Source organism: Alosa alosa, chromosome 19 (genome assembly GCF_017589495.1).
Source record: "Alosa alosa isolate M-15738 ecotype Scorff River chromosome 19, AALO_Geno_1.1, whole genome shotgun sequence".
Taxonomy (NCBI): domain Eukaryota; kingdom Metazoa; phylum Chordata; class Actinopteri; order Clupeiformes; family Clupeidae; genus Alosa; species Alosa alosa.
The window spans coordinates 2,882,297-2,899,338 of record NC_063207.1 but is presented as its reverse complement, the minus strand read 5'-3'; the positions used below and the strand labels follow the sequence as shown (position 1 = coordinate 2,899,338).

The 17,042-nt window shown below is 44.2% G+C and overlaps 1 protein-coding gene across 1 annotated transcript in view; it reads left to right on the top strand.

The window, feature by feature from the left end:
* LOC125284343 (neuropilin-1-like) overlaps window positions 1-16,827 on the top strand; it is a 38,290-nt gene extending 21,463 nt beyond the window's left edge. The window contains exons 7-16 of the mRNA XM_048228258.1: window positions 3,550-3,705; window positions 4,585-4,729; window positions 5,500-5,846; window positions 7,154-7,298; window positions 9,747-9,902; window positions 10,345-10,556; window positions 13,781-13,837; window positions 14,645-14,741; window positions 15,117-15,197; window positions 15,722-16,827. Coding sequence (XP_048084215.1) covers window positions 3,550-3,705; window positions 4,585-4,729; window positions 5,500-5,846; window positions 7,154-7,298; window positions 9,747-9,902; window positions 10,345-10,556; window positions 13,781-13,837; window positions 14,645-14,741; window positions 15,117-15,197; window positions 15,722-16,053 — 1,728 coding nt within the window. The 3' untranslated portion in view covers window positions 16,054-16,827. The remainder of the gene's footprint in view (window positions 1-3,549; window positions 3,706-4,584; window positions 4,730-5,499; window positions 5,847-7,153; window positions 7,299-9,746; window positions 9,903-10,344; window positions 10,557-13,780; window positions 13,838-14,644; window positions 14,742-15,116; window positions 15,198-15,721) is intronic.
* Window positions 16,828-17,042: the final 215 nt, after the last annotated feature.

Here is a 17,042-nt window from a genome sequence, read left to right as displayed (position 1 = left end):
GATGCTACATACATACAGTTGCATTGTGACATCAAAAAGAAGATCAGAATGGAATGTTGTCAGACCCTTTGTGACACTCTTAGAAATTGTCCTTTGTGATGTCATAAATAGAACACTGCAGTGCGCTATGCTGCACTGTGAATTCTACGTGTTGTATTGGGTTTGTTTTCCAGTCAGACTTTTTGTGTTGTGCCACAACCAACCTCTGTACCAGAAGGAGTAGCACTTAAATTTCGTTGTGACCATGTTTTTATAATGTTTTTACAATGACAAACAAATGATTCGGAAATTCTGAAATTGATTCTGAACACCAGCACCTCCGGACATGACGTTTACCTTTGACACAAACAGGACATGCTCACTGAGAACACGTCTTGGCTATCTTGTGCTGGAAAATATCCTGTTCCTCAGCTCTCAGTGTATGCAAGTAGTCTTTGGTGGGACCATCACAGCAGGAGTAGAAGGGGGATATCCTGCCCTTTACACACTAACCCCACATACTCAACCAGCCCCTTACACACTAACCCCACATACTCAACCAGCTCCTTACACACTAACCCCACATACTCAACCAGCTCCTTACACACTAACCCCACATGCTCAACCAGCTCCTTACACACTAACCTTACAGTACACACTAACCTTACACACTAACCCCACATACTCAACCAGCTCCTTACACACTAACCTTACACACTAACCCCACATACTCATCCTGCTCCTTACACACTAACCCCACATACTCATCCTGCTCCTTACACACTAACCCCACATACTCATCCTGCTCCTTACACACTAACCCCACATACTCAACCAGCTCCTTACCCACTAACCTTACACACTAACCTTACACACTAACCCCACAAACTCAACCAGCTCCTTACCCACATACTCATCATTGAAGCTGCTATAGCTGCAAAGGGTGGATTGACGTCATATTAAACCCTATAGATTAAGAATGGGATGTCACTTAAGTTCATATGCGAGTCAAGGCAGTTGACCCAATACCCTTGGCAATATACAGTAGTGTAAATGCTGAGTATAATTCACACAGTATATTGGGTATAGACAACCCAAACCACTGGGTTACATCAACAGAACTGCTAGTTAAAATTACCACATTTGCCGGATTTTCCAAACCCAGTATTTGTGTTGCATTGAGAGAAAATGGGCAACAATAGCCATGCAATGAAATAAAACAGTTTGACGTAATTGTTTATTTGACAGTTTACTTTATTTTTTAACAGATAGCCTAGTCTAAAAAGCATGTGATACTTCCATGAAGCCAGGCAGATTCCACGGTCCATTTTGAAAAATAGTGCAATAATCAGTTATTTACAGAACTTTATATCAAGGCTTTCATGAACCATTCATGATATGAATGATATTGACAAACATTAAATCATGTACGCATATGGATGTAAGCATCGGAACATCCATTCATATCACGAAGGGTATGTCTCTGGATGGACTTTTAAAAATCTGTCTGGATTGTTTTTTTTTTTTATAAAGTCCAAAGCATATACATACCTTCTGAAATCGCCTGATTTCCGTTGTATGTTGACAGCTGCTGGACTGGACTGGACGGTTTGAAGAGTAACGATCTGTTCCTCCTAACTCTCAAATAATTATGCAGCTGTGTTAAAGTCACCCCGGTGCTGGGGAGTGTACTTCATGTCAGGTGGGGGAGAGGAGGGGCGCTGTCCTAAACTATCAACCCAGCAAGCTGGGTTATAGAAAATAACCCAACATGAGTAAAAAACAACCCCACAAAATGACCCAACAGCCTCAACCCAGCGTTTGGGTTGAAAAAATCACCTAGCATTTTTTAGAGTGTGTGTGTGTCTGTATGTGTGTGTGTGGGGGGGGGGGTATATGTGTTTGTATGCGTGTGTGTGTATGGGGGTGGGTGTACACTCACCTTATCTCTCTTACTGTGTGTGTGTGTGTGTGTGTGTGTGTGTGTGTGTGTGTGTGTGTGTGTGTGTGCACGCGCGTTTGTGTGTGACAGTATAGTAATGTAATCAGCTTGATGGCTTTAGCAGATACTGTGACGCATTACAGATCTGATAAGTCATGTTTCTAAATCTGAACTCTTTGAGACAGACAGACACACACACACACTCACACACACACACACAAACAAAGAAACCTTTACACAGTACAGCAGACACTCTCTCTCTCTCACTCTCTCACTCTCACAAACAGTCTCTTTCTGACATACACATACACACCAACACACCAACACACACACACACACACACACACACACACACACACACATTCCTGCTCTAATTCAAACTGGGCCATTCTCTCTCACACACATATTCCTGCCGACCCAAGCACGTCCTTGTGACCGAGTTGATGTGGATCATTAGTTGTGCTTAATCTGTAAACATGCTAACTTACGTTTGTTTGTCTGTCTGAGTTGATGTGGATCATTAGTTGTGCTTAATCTGTCAACATGCTAACTTATGTTTGTTTGTCTGTCTGAGTTGATATGGATCATTAGTTGTGCTTAAACTGTAAACATGCAAACGTTTGTTTGTCTGTCTGAGTTGATGTGGATCATTAGTTGTGCTTAATCTGTAAACATGCTAATTTACGTTTGTTTGTCTGTCTGAGTTGATGTGGATCATTAGTTGTGCTTAAACTGTAAACATGCTAACTTACGTTTGTTTGTCTGTCTGAGTTGATGTGGATCATTAGTTGTGCTTAAACTGTAAACATGCTAAGTTACGTTTGTTTGTTTGTCTGTCTGTGTTGATGTGGATCATTAGTTGTGCTTAAGCTGTAAAAATGCTAACTTACGTTTGTTTGTTTGTCGGAGTTGATGTGGATCATTAGTTGTGCTTAAGCTGTAAGAATGCTAACTTACGTGTGAGCATATGCGTGTGTGTGTGACAGTGAAGTCATGTGTGTGTGTGTGTACTCTTGTAATCGTATTAATACTGTGTGTGTGTGTGTGTGTGCTTGTGTGTGTGGAACTGTGCATGTGTGGATGTTTTATTGCCTGATTCGTGATTAGAGTCTAGCAAACAGAGTCTATAAGATCTGCAAATTGTGTTTTATATGTGAAAACGCTTTAATGGTTTTGTGAAAAAAAGTAGTTGATTCAAGAAATCTGTTCAGGCAGCAGAGCATTTGGTTCAGAGAATGAGGTTTGGTGTTCTAGCATTTGGTTCAGAGAATGGGGTTTGGTGTTCTAGCATTTGGTTCAGAGAATGGGGTTTGGTGTTTTAGCATTTGGTTCAGAGAATGAGGTTTAGTGTTCTAGCATTTGGTCATTTGGTTCAGAGAATGGGGTTTGGTGTTCTAGCATTTGGTCATTTGGTTCAGAGAATGGGGTTTGGTGTTCTAGCATTTGGTCATTTGGTTCAGTGTTCTAGCATTTGGTTCAGAGAATGGGTTTTGGTGTTCTAGCATTTGGGGAAAACTGTAACATGCCTTGTTGTGTGTTCTAGCGTTTGGGGAAAACTGTAACATGCCTTGTTGTGTGTTCTAGTGTTTGGGGAAAACTGTAACATGCCTTGTTGTGTGTCACTTTAGGTGGATCTGGGCTTCCTGAAGTATGTGTCTGCCATTGGAACTCAGGGTGCCATCTCCAAGGAGACCAGGAAGTCCTACTACGTCAAGACCTACAAAGTTCTCCTCAGCACCAACGGAGAAGACTGGCTTCCAGTCAAAGAAGAAGGGAAACACAAGGTGTGTGTGTGTGTGTGTGTGTGTGTGTATGTGTGTGTGTGTGTGTGTCTGTGTGTGTCTGTGTGTGTGTGAATGCAAGGGCCATGATTGCATTAAGCCTATTTTATGCTTCTGCATCGCAAACCTCTCTCCAACCCTTCCACCGTAGCTCGACGTGCACCTCCAAAAAATTTTAACTTTGCGTCGAGGCGACGCAGACCGCAAGGACTGTGATTGGTCAACTCGTACTGTGTATTGATAGTCGGTGTTTTAAGCAGCCTACTGTGTTTGCAAATAAACTCAGACATATTTTGGTTACAATGACGGGGTTATCCGTTTGTAAAGTGTCTATATGTCAGTAACATTTTGAAATTAGCACCCCGCCAGCAAGCAGTACTTTGTGGGCAGTTGTGCTAAAGTTCACTTGCTACCATAACTTAAACCTCAGACTTATTTTCTGGTTACAGTAACAAGGCCAATGGATTTTACTGTGTCTATTTGTCAATACTTTGTACAAAATCTAAGCAAGAAAAGGCCAAACAAATAACATAAATATTTTGGCATGACAGTCTATGGGGTTTGCCATTCTGAGTACCGTTTCGGTCATACAGTCTATTGTTTTCGGTGGTGAGCGACGCAGACGCGATGCAAAGCAACCCGACGCAGAACCATAAAATGGTCACAACACCGTAGGAGTGGCAGCGTAGCTACGCCGTGGAGTTGACGCAGAAGCATGTTGAGCCCTTTACTTTTGTGTATAAGTGTACACAATTATAGCAAAATTAGCGATGAACTCCCAATGCAGTTCTACTAGTGTGCTTTATACTGTATGCAGGTTATATCCACTGATGTGTGTGTGTGTGTGTATGTGTGTATGTGTGTGTGTGTGTGTGTGTGTAGGTGTTCAAGGGGAATGATAATCCAGTTGATGAGGTCCGCTGCTATCTTCCTAAGCCCGTTCTGACCCGGTACCTTCGCATCCGCCCTGTGAGCTGGGAGAACGGCATATGCATGCGCTTTGAGCTGTATGGCTGCAGAGTGTCAGGTAATACACACACACACACACACACACACACACACACACACAGATACCATTTTTACAGATATTTGAAATACTGTGAAAATGTGTATGTGTCTGTCTGTGTGTGTAACACACAGATACCATTTTGTGTGTACACTGAAATGACTGCTTTCTGTGAAAAAATGTATGTGTGTGTGTGTGTGTGTGTGTGTGTGTGTGTGTGTGTGTGTGTGTGCGTGTGTGTCTGTGTGCTCAGCTCTGAGTGTGACTAAGAGTGCACTGTGAACTGGACAGGAAATGAATAGTCTGCCTGCTTCCTGGGTCAACTACTGGACCCACTCATTTGCCCCCAGTAGGGCCTATTTCAAAATTCAGTGTGTTTGTGTCTGTGTGTGTGTGTGTGTGTGTGTGTGTGTGTGTGTGTGTGATCTATATACTCAAGAAGCAAACTGACTTGTCTCCCAAGGGATGCTGCTTATGTTTTGAACTTAATAAGATCCCCTCTCCCTTTCTCTCTCTCCCCTCTTCCTCTCCTCTCCCTCTCTCCTCTCTCCCCTCTCTCTCCCCTCCCTCTCCCTTTCTCTCTCTCCCCTCTTCCTCTCTTTTCCCCTCTCCTCTCCCTCTCTCCTCTCTCTCCTCTCTCCTCCCTCCCTCCTCTCTTTTCCCCTCCCATCTTTCCCTCTCTTTCTCTTTTCCTTTCCTCTCCTCTCCCACTCTCTTCCTCTCTCTCTCTCTCTCTCCTCTCTCCCTCTCTTTTCTCCTCTCTTCCTCTCTCTCTCTCTCTCCCCCCCCAGATGCCCCATGTTCGGCCATGTTGGGGATGGTATCGGGGCAGATCGCTGACTCCCAGATCTCCGTGTGGCCTCCGGTGGAGCGCAGCTGGCTGGCGGACTCTGCTCGGCTGATGACGGAGAGTAATGGCTGGGCGCTGGCGGCGTCGGCCCTGGCGCCCGTGATCCCCCCCGCCGAGCCGCCCTTCCTGCAGCTGGACCTGGGGAGGGAGCGTCTGGTCAGTGGGCTGGTCGTGCAGGGGGGCCGGCTCAAGGAGAAACCCGTCTTCGTCCGGCGCTTCCGTGTGGCGCACAGCACCGACCGATCCATCTGGAACAACGTCCTGGAGCAGAACAGCACTCACAACAAGGTGGGGGGGGGGTTGAGAGAGGAGGAGAGAGGGTGTGTGTGTGTGTGTGAGACAGAGAGAGAGAGTGTGTGTGTGTGTGAGACAGAGAGAGTGTGTGTGTGTGTGTGTGTGTGTGTGGTGAGAGAGAGGGAGTGTGTGTGTGTGTGTGAGACAGAGAGAGAGGTGTGTGTGTGTGTGAGACAGAGAGAGGGAGTGTGTGTGTGTGAGACAGAGAGAGAGTGTGTGTGTGTGTGAGACAGACAGATAGGGTGAGAGACATAGATAGATAAATAAATATAGAAAGAGATAGAATAGGATATCGAAAGATAGAAGACTGTACACACACACTCTGCGTTTTATGTTGCTATGACGACGCAAAGTGTCATGCACAGAGCTCAACAGATTTGAACTCAAAGCAACATGTCACCATGGCAACCACCATCATCATTCAGGAATTGATACTCTTGGTCTTCGGGAGACAAGGAGTCTAAAGACTAAAAGTCAACAGCTCAGTGGCATGATCATGAACTCCTCCTATCCATCATGTCATCGTCATCGATCATCAATATGTCATCGTAAATAATGTCATCGTAGTAAACCATCATCGTAACGATCGTCATCGTCGTAAAGTAAATAGCGTAATAAATAAATAAAAATATGTCGTAAATCATCATCATCGATAAAATATGCATCATCATCGTCGTCATCATCATGGCATGTCGATATCATCATCGTCATCATCATCATCATCATCATCATCATCATCATCATCATCATCATCATCATCATCATCGTCATCATCATCATCGTCATCATCATCATCATCATCATCATCATCATCATCATCATCATCATCATCGTCATCATCATCATCATCATCATCATCATCATCATCATCATCATCATCATCATCATCATCATCATCATCATCATCATCATCATCATCATCATCATCATCATCATCATCATCATCATCATCATCATCATCATCATCATCATCATCATCATCATCATCATCATCATCATCATCATCATCATCATCATCATCATCATCATCATCATCATCATCATCATCATCATCATCATCATCATCATCATCATCATCATCATCATCATCATCATCATCATCATCATCATCATCATCATCATCATCATCATCATCATCATCATCATCATCATCATCATCATCATCGCAGTCAGTGTAATAATGTCATCATTTGCATGTCGCAGTCAAATATGTCATCATCATGTCTTGTCCAGTGTAATAATATCGCGCATCGTTAAAATATGCTGATAAATATGGTGTCCCTCATCTCTCCCTCCATCAGCTGTTTGTGGGGAACCTGAATCATGACACCCCGGAGGTGCGTGAATTGGGGCCACTGTTGATGCGTTTCCTGCGGGTGTACCCCGAGCGTGGCACTCCTGACGGCATGGGCCTGAGGCTGGAGGTCCTGGGCTGCGACCCCCAGGGTGAGACCAGCAGCACACATAGCACATTATAACACATTATAACACATTTATAACACATTTATATGCCAGGGTGAGACCAGCAGCACACATAGCACATTATAGCACATAATAACACATTATAACACATTTATATGCCAGGGTGAGACCAGCAGCACACATAGCACATAATAACATATTATAACACATTATAACACATAACATATTTATAACACATTTATAACACATTTATATGCCAAGGTGAGACCAGCACATTATAACACATTATGACACATTGTAACACATTATAACACATTGTAACACATTAACACATTCATATGCCAGGATGAGACCAGCAGCACACATAACACATTCATACCTAACACACCTTACATACCTAACACACCTTCCCTGTTTATGGGCCGTATAGACACCAGACACCAGTATAAGACCCACAGACACCAGTATGAGACCCACCAGTATAAGACCCACAGACACCAGTATGAGACCCACAGACACCAGTATGAGACCCAGACACCAGTATGAGACCCACAGACACCAGTATGAGACCCACCAGTATAAGACCCACAGACACCAGTATGAGACCCACCAGTATGAGACCCACAGACACCAGTATGAGACCCACCAGTATGAGACCCACAGACACCAGTCTGAGACCCACAGACACCAGTATGAGACCCACCAGTATGAGACCCACAGACACCAGTCTGAGACCCACAGACACCAGTATGAGACCCAGATTGCATCACTTACTCAAAACCAGAGTTGGCAGAGACAGAGAGAAGAAAGGGAGAGAAAGAGAGGGAGGAGGGGAGAGGGAGGAAGGGAGAGAGAGAGGGAGGGAGGAAGGGGAGAGAGAGGGAGGGAGGGGAGGGAGGGAGAGAGAGAGAAAGAGGGAGGGAAAGAGAGGGAGGGAGGGAGAGAAAGAGGGGAGAGAGAGAGGGAGGGAGGGGAGGGAGGAAGGGGAAGAGAGGGAGAGGAGGGAGAGAGAGGAGGAGGGGGAAAGAGGGAGGGAAAGGGAGAGGGAGGAAGGAGAGAGAGAGGGAGAGGGAGGAGGGGAAAGAGAGGGAGGGGAGGGAGAAGGGAGGGAGGGAGAGAAAGGGAGGGAGAAAAGAGGGGAGAGAGAGAGGGAGGGAGGGAGAGAGAAAGGGAGGGAGAAGGGGAGAGAGAGAGGGAGGGAGAGAAAGAGGAGGGAGGAAGGGAGAGAGAGAGAGAGGGAGTCTGTTGACTCATCAGTGTCCTCTTTCTGTCTACTACTTGGCCTGTCTGTCCGTCTGGCTGTTACTTCACCAGGGGAGGTAGTGTGAGAAAGGTTGAGTGTGTGTGAGGGGGTGTGTGAAGGAAATTCTTATGGCAGTGTGTGTGTGTGTGTGTGTGTGTGTGTGTGTGTGTGTGTGTGTGTGTGTGTGTGTGTGTGTGTGTGTGTGTGTGAAGGAGAGTCGCAGGAGGGTAAAGGGTGAGGGAGAGTCAGAGAGGGAGGAGAGAGGCTCCAGCTGTTCTTATCGGCCACACATACAGTACCCACACACACACACACACACACACACACACACACACACACACACAAACAAAGAGTATCAGACATACAAAAGCTCCCGAGAAAATACTGTACTGTACATTCCACACACACATACACACACAAACACACACACACAACACAGATGCACACACACACACACACACACACACACACACACACACACACACACACACACAGAAATACAAACAAAGGGTATCAGATATACAAAAGCTGTAAAGAAAATACTGTACTGTACATTCCACACACGCGCACACACACACACACACACACACACACACACAAACATCTGGTATGGATTAGATGCATGTGTTCTGGTTTCTGTAAGAATGTGCTTTGCCCTCACTGAGACTGAACATGCAGGAAGGGTTACTCTGACTGTGTGTTTGTGTGTGTGTGTGTGTGTGTGTGTGTGTGTGTGTGTGTGTGTGTGTATACTTAAAGGAATTATCCGGAGTAAAATGCACTTTAGATCAATTTACAGATGATTGGGGAGTACATAATGTTGAGTTGACATCAAAATCATGTCATTCGATGTGTTTCGAGAAAGTTCGATTTTACCTATTTTAGTCAAAACTCGTTAGCCTGGAAGTGACCCGGGCATGTCATTTCGCCACTACAAAACACTATTTTTATACCTCTTCTACAGTTCCAAACAACATTACACTTACGTGGTAGTGAGTTGAGGGTCCCTAAAGCCAAACCGAAGTATCCCGAGGTCTTTATGTGGTCGGATAAAGAGTCCAGAATGAATTTCATCAAGCCAGTACCTTTCCGGAAATGTTGCTGCTGCAGCTGGCATCTTTAGGGGAAAGTCCGTAGGAGTAATTCCTTTAAGTACTGTAAGCCATATTTAATCCAAAGTTTCTATCAGGCACAAACACACAAGTTGACATGTTACTACCCCCCCTCAGCGCCCACCACCCCTCCTCCTCCCACCACGCCCACGGTTACCACGGCAGCTGTCACCATGACGACGGGCGCCACAACTCCTCCTCTGACTCCACTTGCCACTGTGACACCTGAGGATTGTGAAGGGCATGAAGGATGTGATGATTATGGACCAACAGGTAAAAACACACACACACACAAACACGCACAGATGCACACACACACACACACACATGCACATACACACAGATGCACACACACACACACACAGATGCACACACACACACACACACACACACACAGATGCACACACACATACACACACATGCACACACACACACACACACACACACACACACATATGCACATACACCACACACACACATACACACACACACACACACATACACACTGAAGTGTGCATACACATACACACACTCACACACACATAGATGCACACACACACTCACACACAGATGCACACACACACACACACACACACACACACACACACACACACACACACACACACACTCACACACACACACCACACACACACACACACACACAGATGCACACACACACACACACAAAGTGACTCTCTTTACTTCTCATTCTTAGAAGACAATCCTGGATCAGTTGTGATACTAGAGGACCCCTTTCCCATACCTGGTGAGATGCACACACATACACATGTACACATGTATACACACACACACACACACACATGGGGAGTTCACTGCTGCAGATTAAAGAGCTGCTCCTCTTTCTGCGGTGTGCCTCTGTCTCTGTGTGGGGAGGAGAATTGGCATGCCATATGTGTGTGTATGTGTGTATAAATGAGTGAGAGAATGTGTGTGTGTGTGTGTGTGTGTGTGTGTGTGGAAGAGAGAGAAAAAACTAGAATGTGTGTGTGTGAGAGAGAGAGTGTGTGTGTGAGTAATAGAGAGTCAATGAGTGTGTGTGTGTGTGTGTGTGTGTGTGATGAGTAACAGATAGAGTGAATGTGTGTGTGTGTGTGAGAGTGAGTAACAGATATAGAGTGAATGTGTGTGTGTGTGAGTAACAGATATAGAGTGAATGTGTGTGTGTGTGTGAGTGAGTAACAGATATAGAGTGAATATGTATTTGTGTGTGTGTGTGTGTGTGTGTTTTTGTGTGTGTGTGTGAGAGAGAAAGTGAGTAACAGATATAGAGTGAATGTGTCTGTATGTGTGTGTGAGGATATAAACCTGCAGCTACACAGCTCACTCCTGCCCTCTTGTGGCTGAGCTGTTTCCCAGTGAAGACAAGTGAAGTGACCTCATCAATAGGAGGGCAAAATGGCATTCTGCGTCAGAACAGAGAAGAGTAGTTTGCTGCAGCTGCTATGCCATTTCAGTTCACTCAATTAGTGTTGCGACGGTGCAGCAAAAAAGGCTGCACATGGGGAGGTCCTGTTAACAATGGAAATATGAATAGTGTCCTACACTGTCCTCTTTAGTGGGCCGAATAGTGTCCTGTGCTGTCCTCTTTAGTGGGCCGAATAGTGTCCTGTGCTGTCCTCTTTACCTGGGTAGTGGGCCACCTACCTGTAATGGGAACTCCTGGCCTTGTGTTGCAGCGTTCTACCTGTAATGGAAACTTCTGGCCTTGTGTTGTAGCGTTCTACCTGTAATGGAAACTTCTGGCCTTGTGTTGTAGCGTTCTACCTGTAATGGAAACTTCTGGCCTTGTGTTGTAGAGTTCTAGCAGAAAGACTCGGGAGACACAATCTGGGGATTTAATCCTGAATAGGATATCAGAGACAAGATAGGGTTCATGAGATGAGACATAACTGCTCAGTATTTAAACAGTCTTTGGGGCACACTGGTGGCGGTGGGGTTTTGGTTTGGTTTGGTTTGGTTTGGTTTGGTTTATTTATGGATATAGGAAGACAAAGGGGGTATCCAAGGGATTACATGTAAAAGCGTAAAAACACTTATTTCCAACATGGTCCCTGATGGAAGAGGACAAGACATACAAACACATGCAACAGATATCACATATACACATACAGTATAAAATCACATTTCTAAGTCACCTAATTCTCTACTTTATTCCACAGAAAAACTCTAACCCTTTGTTTAAAAACCCTTTTTGTTTCTGCCATTTTAATATTAAATGGAAGGCTATTCCATAGCATAATCCCTGTATAAAAGAAAGAGCTACGTGCCGCGCTCTTTGCAGATGGTACCTTACAGGAGCGAACACTTGCTCTTGTTTCATGGGTATGTTGAGTATGCACCATTATAATTTGGGATCCCAAATACTTAGGGGCTACCCCATTGATAATGTTAAACATATGATTCAGTTTTAGCTGTTCAACCCTTAGTTTCACAGGCAGAAAGTCCACTTTCTTAAAATCATTAGAAGTGACATGATACCTAGGTGGTTTACCTAATATAAAACGGATCATGGTGTTCTGCATAACCTGCATTTTATTTTTCATTTTTACTGTCAGGCCACTGTACCATGCTGAACAGGCATAGTCAAAATGGCACTGCACAAGCGCCGACACAAGGAGTTTTTTAACTTTAAAATCTAAAGTGGTGGTGAAGACGTCAAAGTCGGCTTACTAAAAGTAGCAAGGAGGTGAGTTAGGCACAGAAGTTTTTAAGAAGCGCATGCACTTCCTATTGGTTCGTAGTAGGCTACTTGAATGAATGGGAAGCGCAGGCAATGCGACCGAACGACTGTGATTGGCTAGGAAATAGTGCTTCTCCTAAGCTGTAATTGGTCAGCAAGTTATGAATGGAATATGTGACGTCTTCCCTGTAGAACTTCTCTAAAGTTACCAGTTCCTGATGTGGTTCCCTATTATGTGTCATGCAGTTCCTGATGTGTTGGAGGGTTCCTGATGTGTTGGAGGGTTCCTGATGTGGTTCCATATTATGTGTCATAGAGTTCCTGATGTGGTTCCATATTATATGGTGGAGAGTCCCTGATGTGGTGGAGAGTCCCTGATGTGGTTCCATATTATGTGTCGTAGAGTTCCTGATGTGGTTCCATATAATATGGTGGAGAGTCCCTGATGTGGTGGAGAGTCCCTGATGTGGTTCCATATTATGTGTCGTAGAGTTCCTGATGTGGTTCCATATTATATGGTGGAGAGTCCCTGATGTGGTGGAGAGTCCCTGATGTGGTCCTTAAGGCTTAATTTCTCCTTAGGTAAGGGATTTCCTTAAGGGTGTTGCAAAGAATACCTTAACATGTTTCCTTAGTTAAGGAGAAACGTTAAGCGATTTACTGCTTTGAAAGGGATTTTCCGGCTACAGATTGTTCAACAGTTGTACTAGCTGCCATTAACCCACCGAACACAGTAAAGCTTAATGATCTTCATTCATCATTCATCTTACCTTAATAATATTCACGGAAATGATCCAGGTAGCAAGTAAAGCATGTTATACATGAACTGAACAATACTAGTTGGCAAGTTAGAGATGATCCTGACTGTCATCAGTGCACCAACATTTTAGTAAACCGAACCCGAAGCTCATAGGCTAACAAGACATCCACATGTTAACGTTAGCCTCACGTGAAGCAACAATAACAATATGGCATGTTTCTGATAGAAGCTAGCCCTATTTGACAGAGTAAGCATATTAACAGAGAGGTTTTATTTTGAATTGTCAAAAAAAGTAGTTAATATACCTCATTTATCAGCCTCAATTCCGTTAATAATATGGTTAAGGTATAGTCAGATGTCCCTTAGGTTTTTCCCCTTAGTTAGACTACTAAGGTCGTTTGTGCAACAGTTTAAGGGATTTCTTACAAGATAAGGACAAACCCTTAAAATACCTAAGGGAAAAACTTAAGGATATCTTGCAACCATTTTTAAAACCCTTAAATCAGATTTTAAGGGAAAAACTTAACTTTAGGTGCTTTTTGTGCAACCGCCACAGACCCTTATCTGGCCCACTGTTGCCCAGCAGCCACTTTATCTCTAAACACTGTGTGTGTGTGTGTGTGTGTGTGTGTGTGTGTGTGTGTGTGTGTGTGTGTGTGTGTGTGTGTGTGTGTGTGTGTGTGTGTGTGTGTCACGCTGGAGAGAGAGGGACGTGTGCTGCTGCCCTCTGCCAACACCTCCTATCAGGTCATAAACCCTTTATTACACTCTCCTATCAGGTTATAAACCCTTTATTACATTCTCCTATCAGGTCATAAAGCCTTTATTACATTCTCCTATCAGGTCATAAAGCCTTTATTAAGGTTATAAAGCCTTTATTACACTCTCCTATCAGGTTATGAAGCCTTTATTACATTCTCCTATCAGGTTATAAACCCTTTATTACACTCTCCTATCAGGTTATAAACCCTTTATTACATTCTCCCATCAGGTTATAAAGCCTTTATTAAGGTTATAAACCCTTTATTACACTCTCCTATCAGGTCATAAACCCTTTATTACACTCTCCTATCAGGTTATAAAGCCTTTATTACATTCTCCTATCAGCTTATAAAGCCTTTATTAAGGTTATAAAGCCTTTATTACACTCTCCTATCAGGTTATGAAGCCTTTATTACAGCGTTTATTACATTCTCCTATCAGGTTATAAAGCCTTTATTACACTCTCCTATCAGGTTATGAAGCCTTTATTACAGCATTTATTTCATTCTCCTATCAGGTTATAAAGCCTTTATTACACTCTCCTATCAGGTTATAAAGCCTTTACTATGTGTGTATCTGTGTGTTTGTGTGTGTACAGGTGGTGTTTGAGTTTAAGTGTGTATCTGTGTGTGTGTGTGTGTGTACAGGTGGTGTTTGAGTTTAAGTGTGTATCTGTGTGTGTGTGTGTGTGTACAGGTGGTGTTTGAGTTTAAGTGTGTATCTGTGTGTGTGTGTGTGTACAGGTGGTGTTTGAGTTTAAGTGTGTATCTCTGTGTGTGTATGTTTGTACAGGTGGTGTTTGAGGCTGTGATTGGCAGCCATAGCTCAGGTGGCCTGGCTCTGGATGATATAAAGATTCTGGATCAGATCAGCCCTGCAGAGTGTAAAGGTGAGTATGTATAGTGTGTGTGTGTGAGAGAGAGAGAGAGAGGGAGAGAGACAGAGTATGTAGTGTGTGTGTGTGTGTGTGAGAGAGAGGGAGAGTATGTATAGTGTGTGTATGTGAGAGAGAGAGAATGTATGTATGGATCTGTGTGTGTTGCCATTGATGCTCATAAACTCATATTCTGTAGTATTCTGCTGGCTGGTTTAGTAGGACGAAAGCAACCAGTAAAGAAAGTCATCTCTAAGGTTTTAAGCATGCAGCCACTGTGATCAGTAAACTATAATATGTGTGAAGATCAAAAATAACATAGGAATATGTGTTTTTCCCTATGTGTGTGTGTTTGTGCGTGTGTGTGTGTGTGTGTGTGTGTTGTCCTAGACCCTGAAGATAAGCCCCTGTCGACATCCTCTTCCCCTGAGGTTCTGTCCTTGTCCACCACTCCTGGGGTCCTCTTCTTCAGTAAGTCAAAGCAGCTAAGTCCCAGAACAGCTAACTCTTAGAGAAGCTAACTCTCAGAACAGCTAAGTCTCAGAGCGGCTAACTCTCAGAGCAGCTAACTCTCAGAGAAGCTAACTCTCAGAGCAGCTAACTCTCAGAGAAGCTAACTGTCAGAGCAGCTAACTCTCAGAGAAGCTAACTGTCAGAGCAGCTAAGTCCCAGAACAGCTAATTCTTAGAACAGCTAACTGTAAGATCAGTTCATCTTTACAGCAGCTACTCTCAGAGCAGCTAATCCTCAGTGCAGTTAGCTCTAGTCTGGTCAGTTTCCTTGTTTTGTGATCGGCATTAAACTATCTCTGCAGGAGTAGCCTGCTGCACTTGTGGGACAGAAATGATCTCCCACTTCTTTCAATTCACATTGTGCTCAGGGGCTGGCTTGACTGGTGTTCTTTTACTTTAAGAGTGACATTCTCAGACCCAATGCTGTATGAAATCTAAAGTCTCTCTCCCCCCCACACACACACACACACACACCCTCTCCAGCCTTTCCTACAGATTCCCCAGTAACCGGCATGAGCAGTGGGCTAGGTTCCGGTTCGTCCGGTTCTAACGGCGCCTCTGTGGGTTCTGGAATGGTTCTGCGTTCCCTGGACCCCATCCTGATCACCATCATCGCCATGAGCGCTCTGGGGGTTCTGCTGGGGGCTGTCTGTGGGGTTCTGTTGTACTGCGCGTGTGGACAGCCTACAGACGGTACTGGTACCGAGGGACAGGGCTCGGAACCACCACGGAACATCTCGGCCATGAAGAGCTACAACTTTGAGCTGGTGAAGAAGGAGAAACTGAACTCACAGAAGTCTTTCATGGAGGTGTGAGGATGCAAGGGGATTCACACACACACACACACACACATACACGCACACAGATTGAAAAGGTGGGACAAAATATGTCACACACACTGCCACGTCCAGGCATACGCATACATAAACATACACATCAACACACACCACCACGTCCAGGCATACATAAACATACACATCAACACACAATTGAACAAAGAGACAGAGACTCTTGGGTGAAGTTGTTTGGAGAGCAATGATAACTGCTGCAGGACGTCACTCACGGATTCCATTGAGAGACACAGGGCTGTCACACAGAAACCTTTTAACTGGACATCTGATGGACCTGTCAGACAGACAGGATATTGGACAGAGCTTCTTTGGGGTCTTCTTTAGCGCGTTTTATAGCAGAACAGGACAGGAGGACATTGCAGGACAGGAGGACATTGGACATGAAGTGTTTCATGAAGTGTTTGTGTAGAATTCCTCTGCAGAGTGGACACATTGAGTGGACATGTGTGTGGGAGTCAGTAGAACTGCACTATTGGAGGTCGTGCAGAAGATTGTGCCAAGTGTACAGTTCAAGAAGGTGTGTGTGTGTGTATGTGTGTGGGAATGTGGTGTGAACTGCTACTTGTTTCCTCTCAGCGGATTCTGCTGCTTTGGCCTGCGGGCGCATCAATATTCTTCTGTGTGTGTGTGTGTGTATGTGTCCACTCTAAAAAATGCTGGGTTAAAACAACCCAAATTCAAACCAAGTTCTGGGTTATTAACTAGCAATGCAATGAAATAAAACAAGTTTGATATTTATTTGACAGTTTACCGGAACTTTTATTTAGTAAGGGGGGAAAAAACAGCTTTTAGAATACTGAACTTCATGTCGAGTGTAAGACTGTCATGATTCATGAGCAAAAATCAACGAATTATGTGGATGAATAAAATCCATCAGGAGACAAAACGTAAGCGCAACACACTTTTAAACTATGGCCAGAGACTTTCTAATGAGGAGACAGCACTCGAAGAAT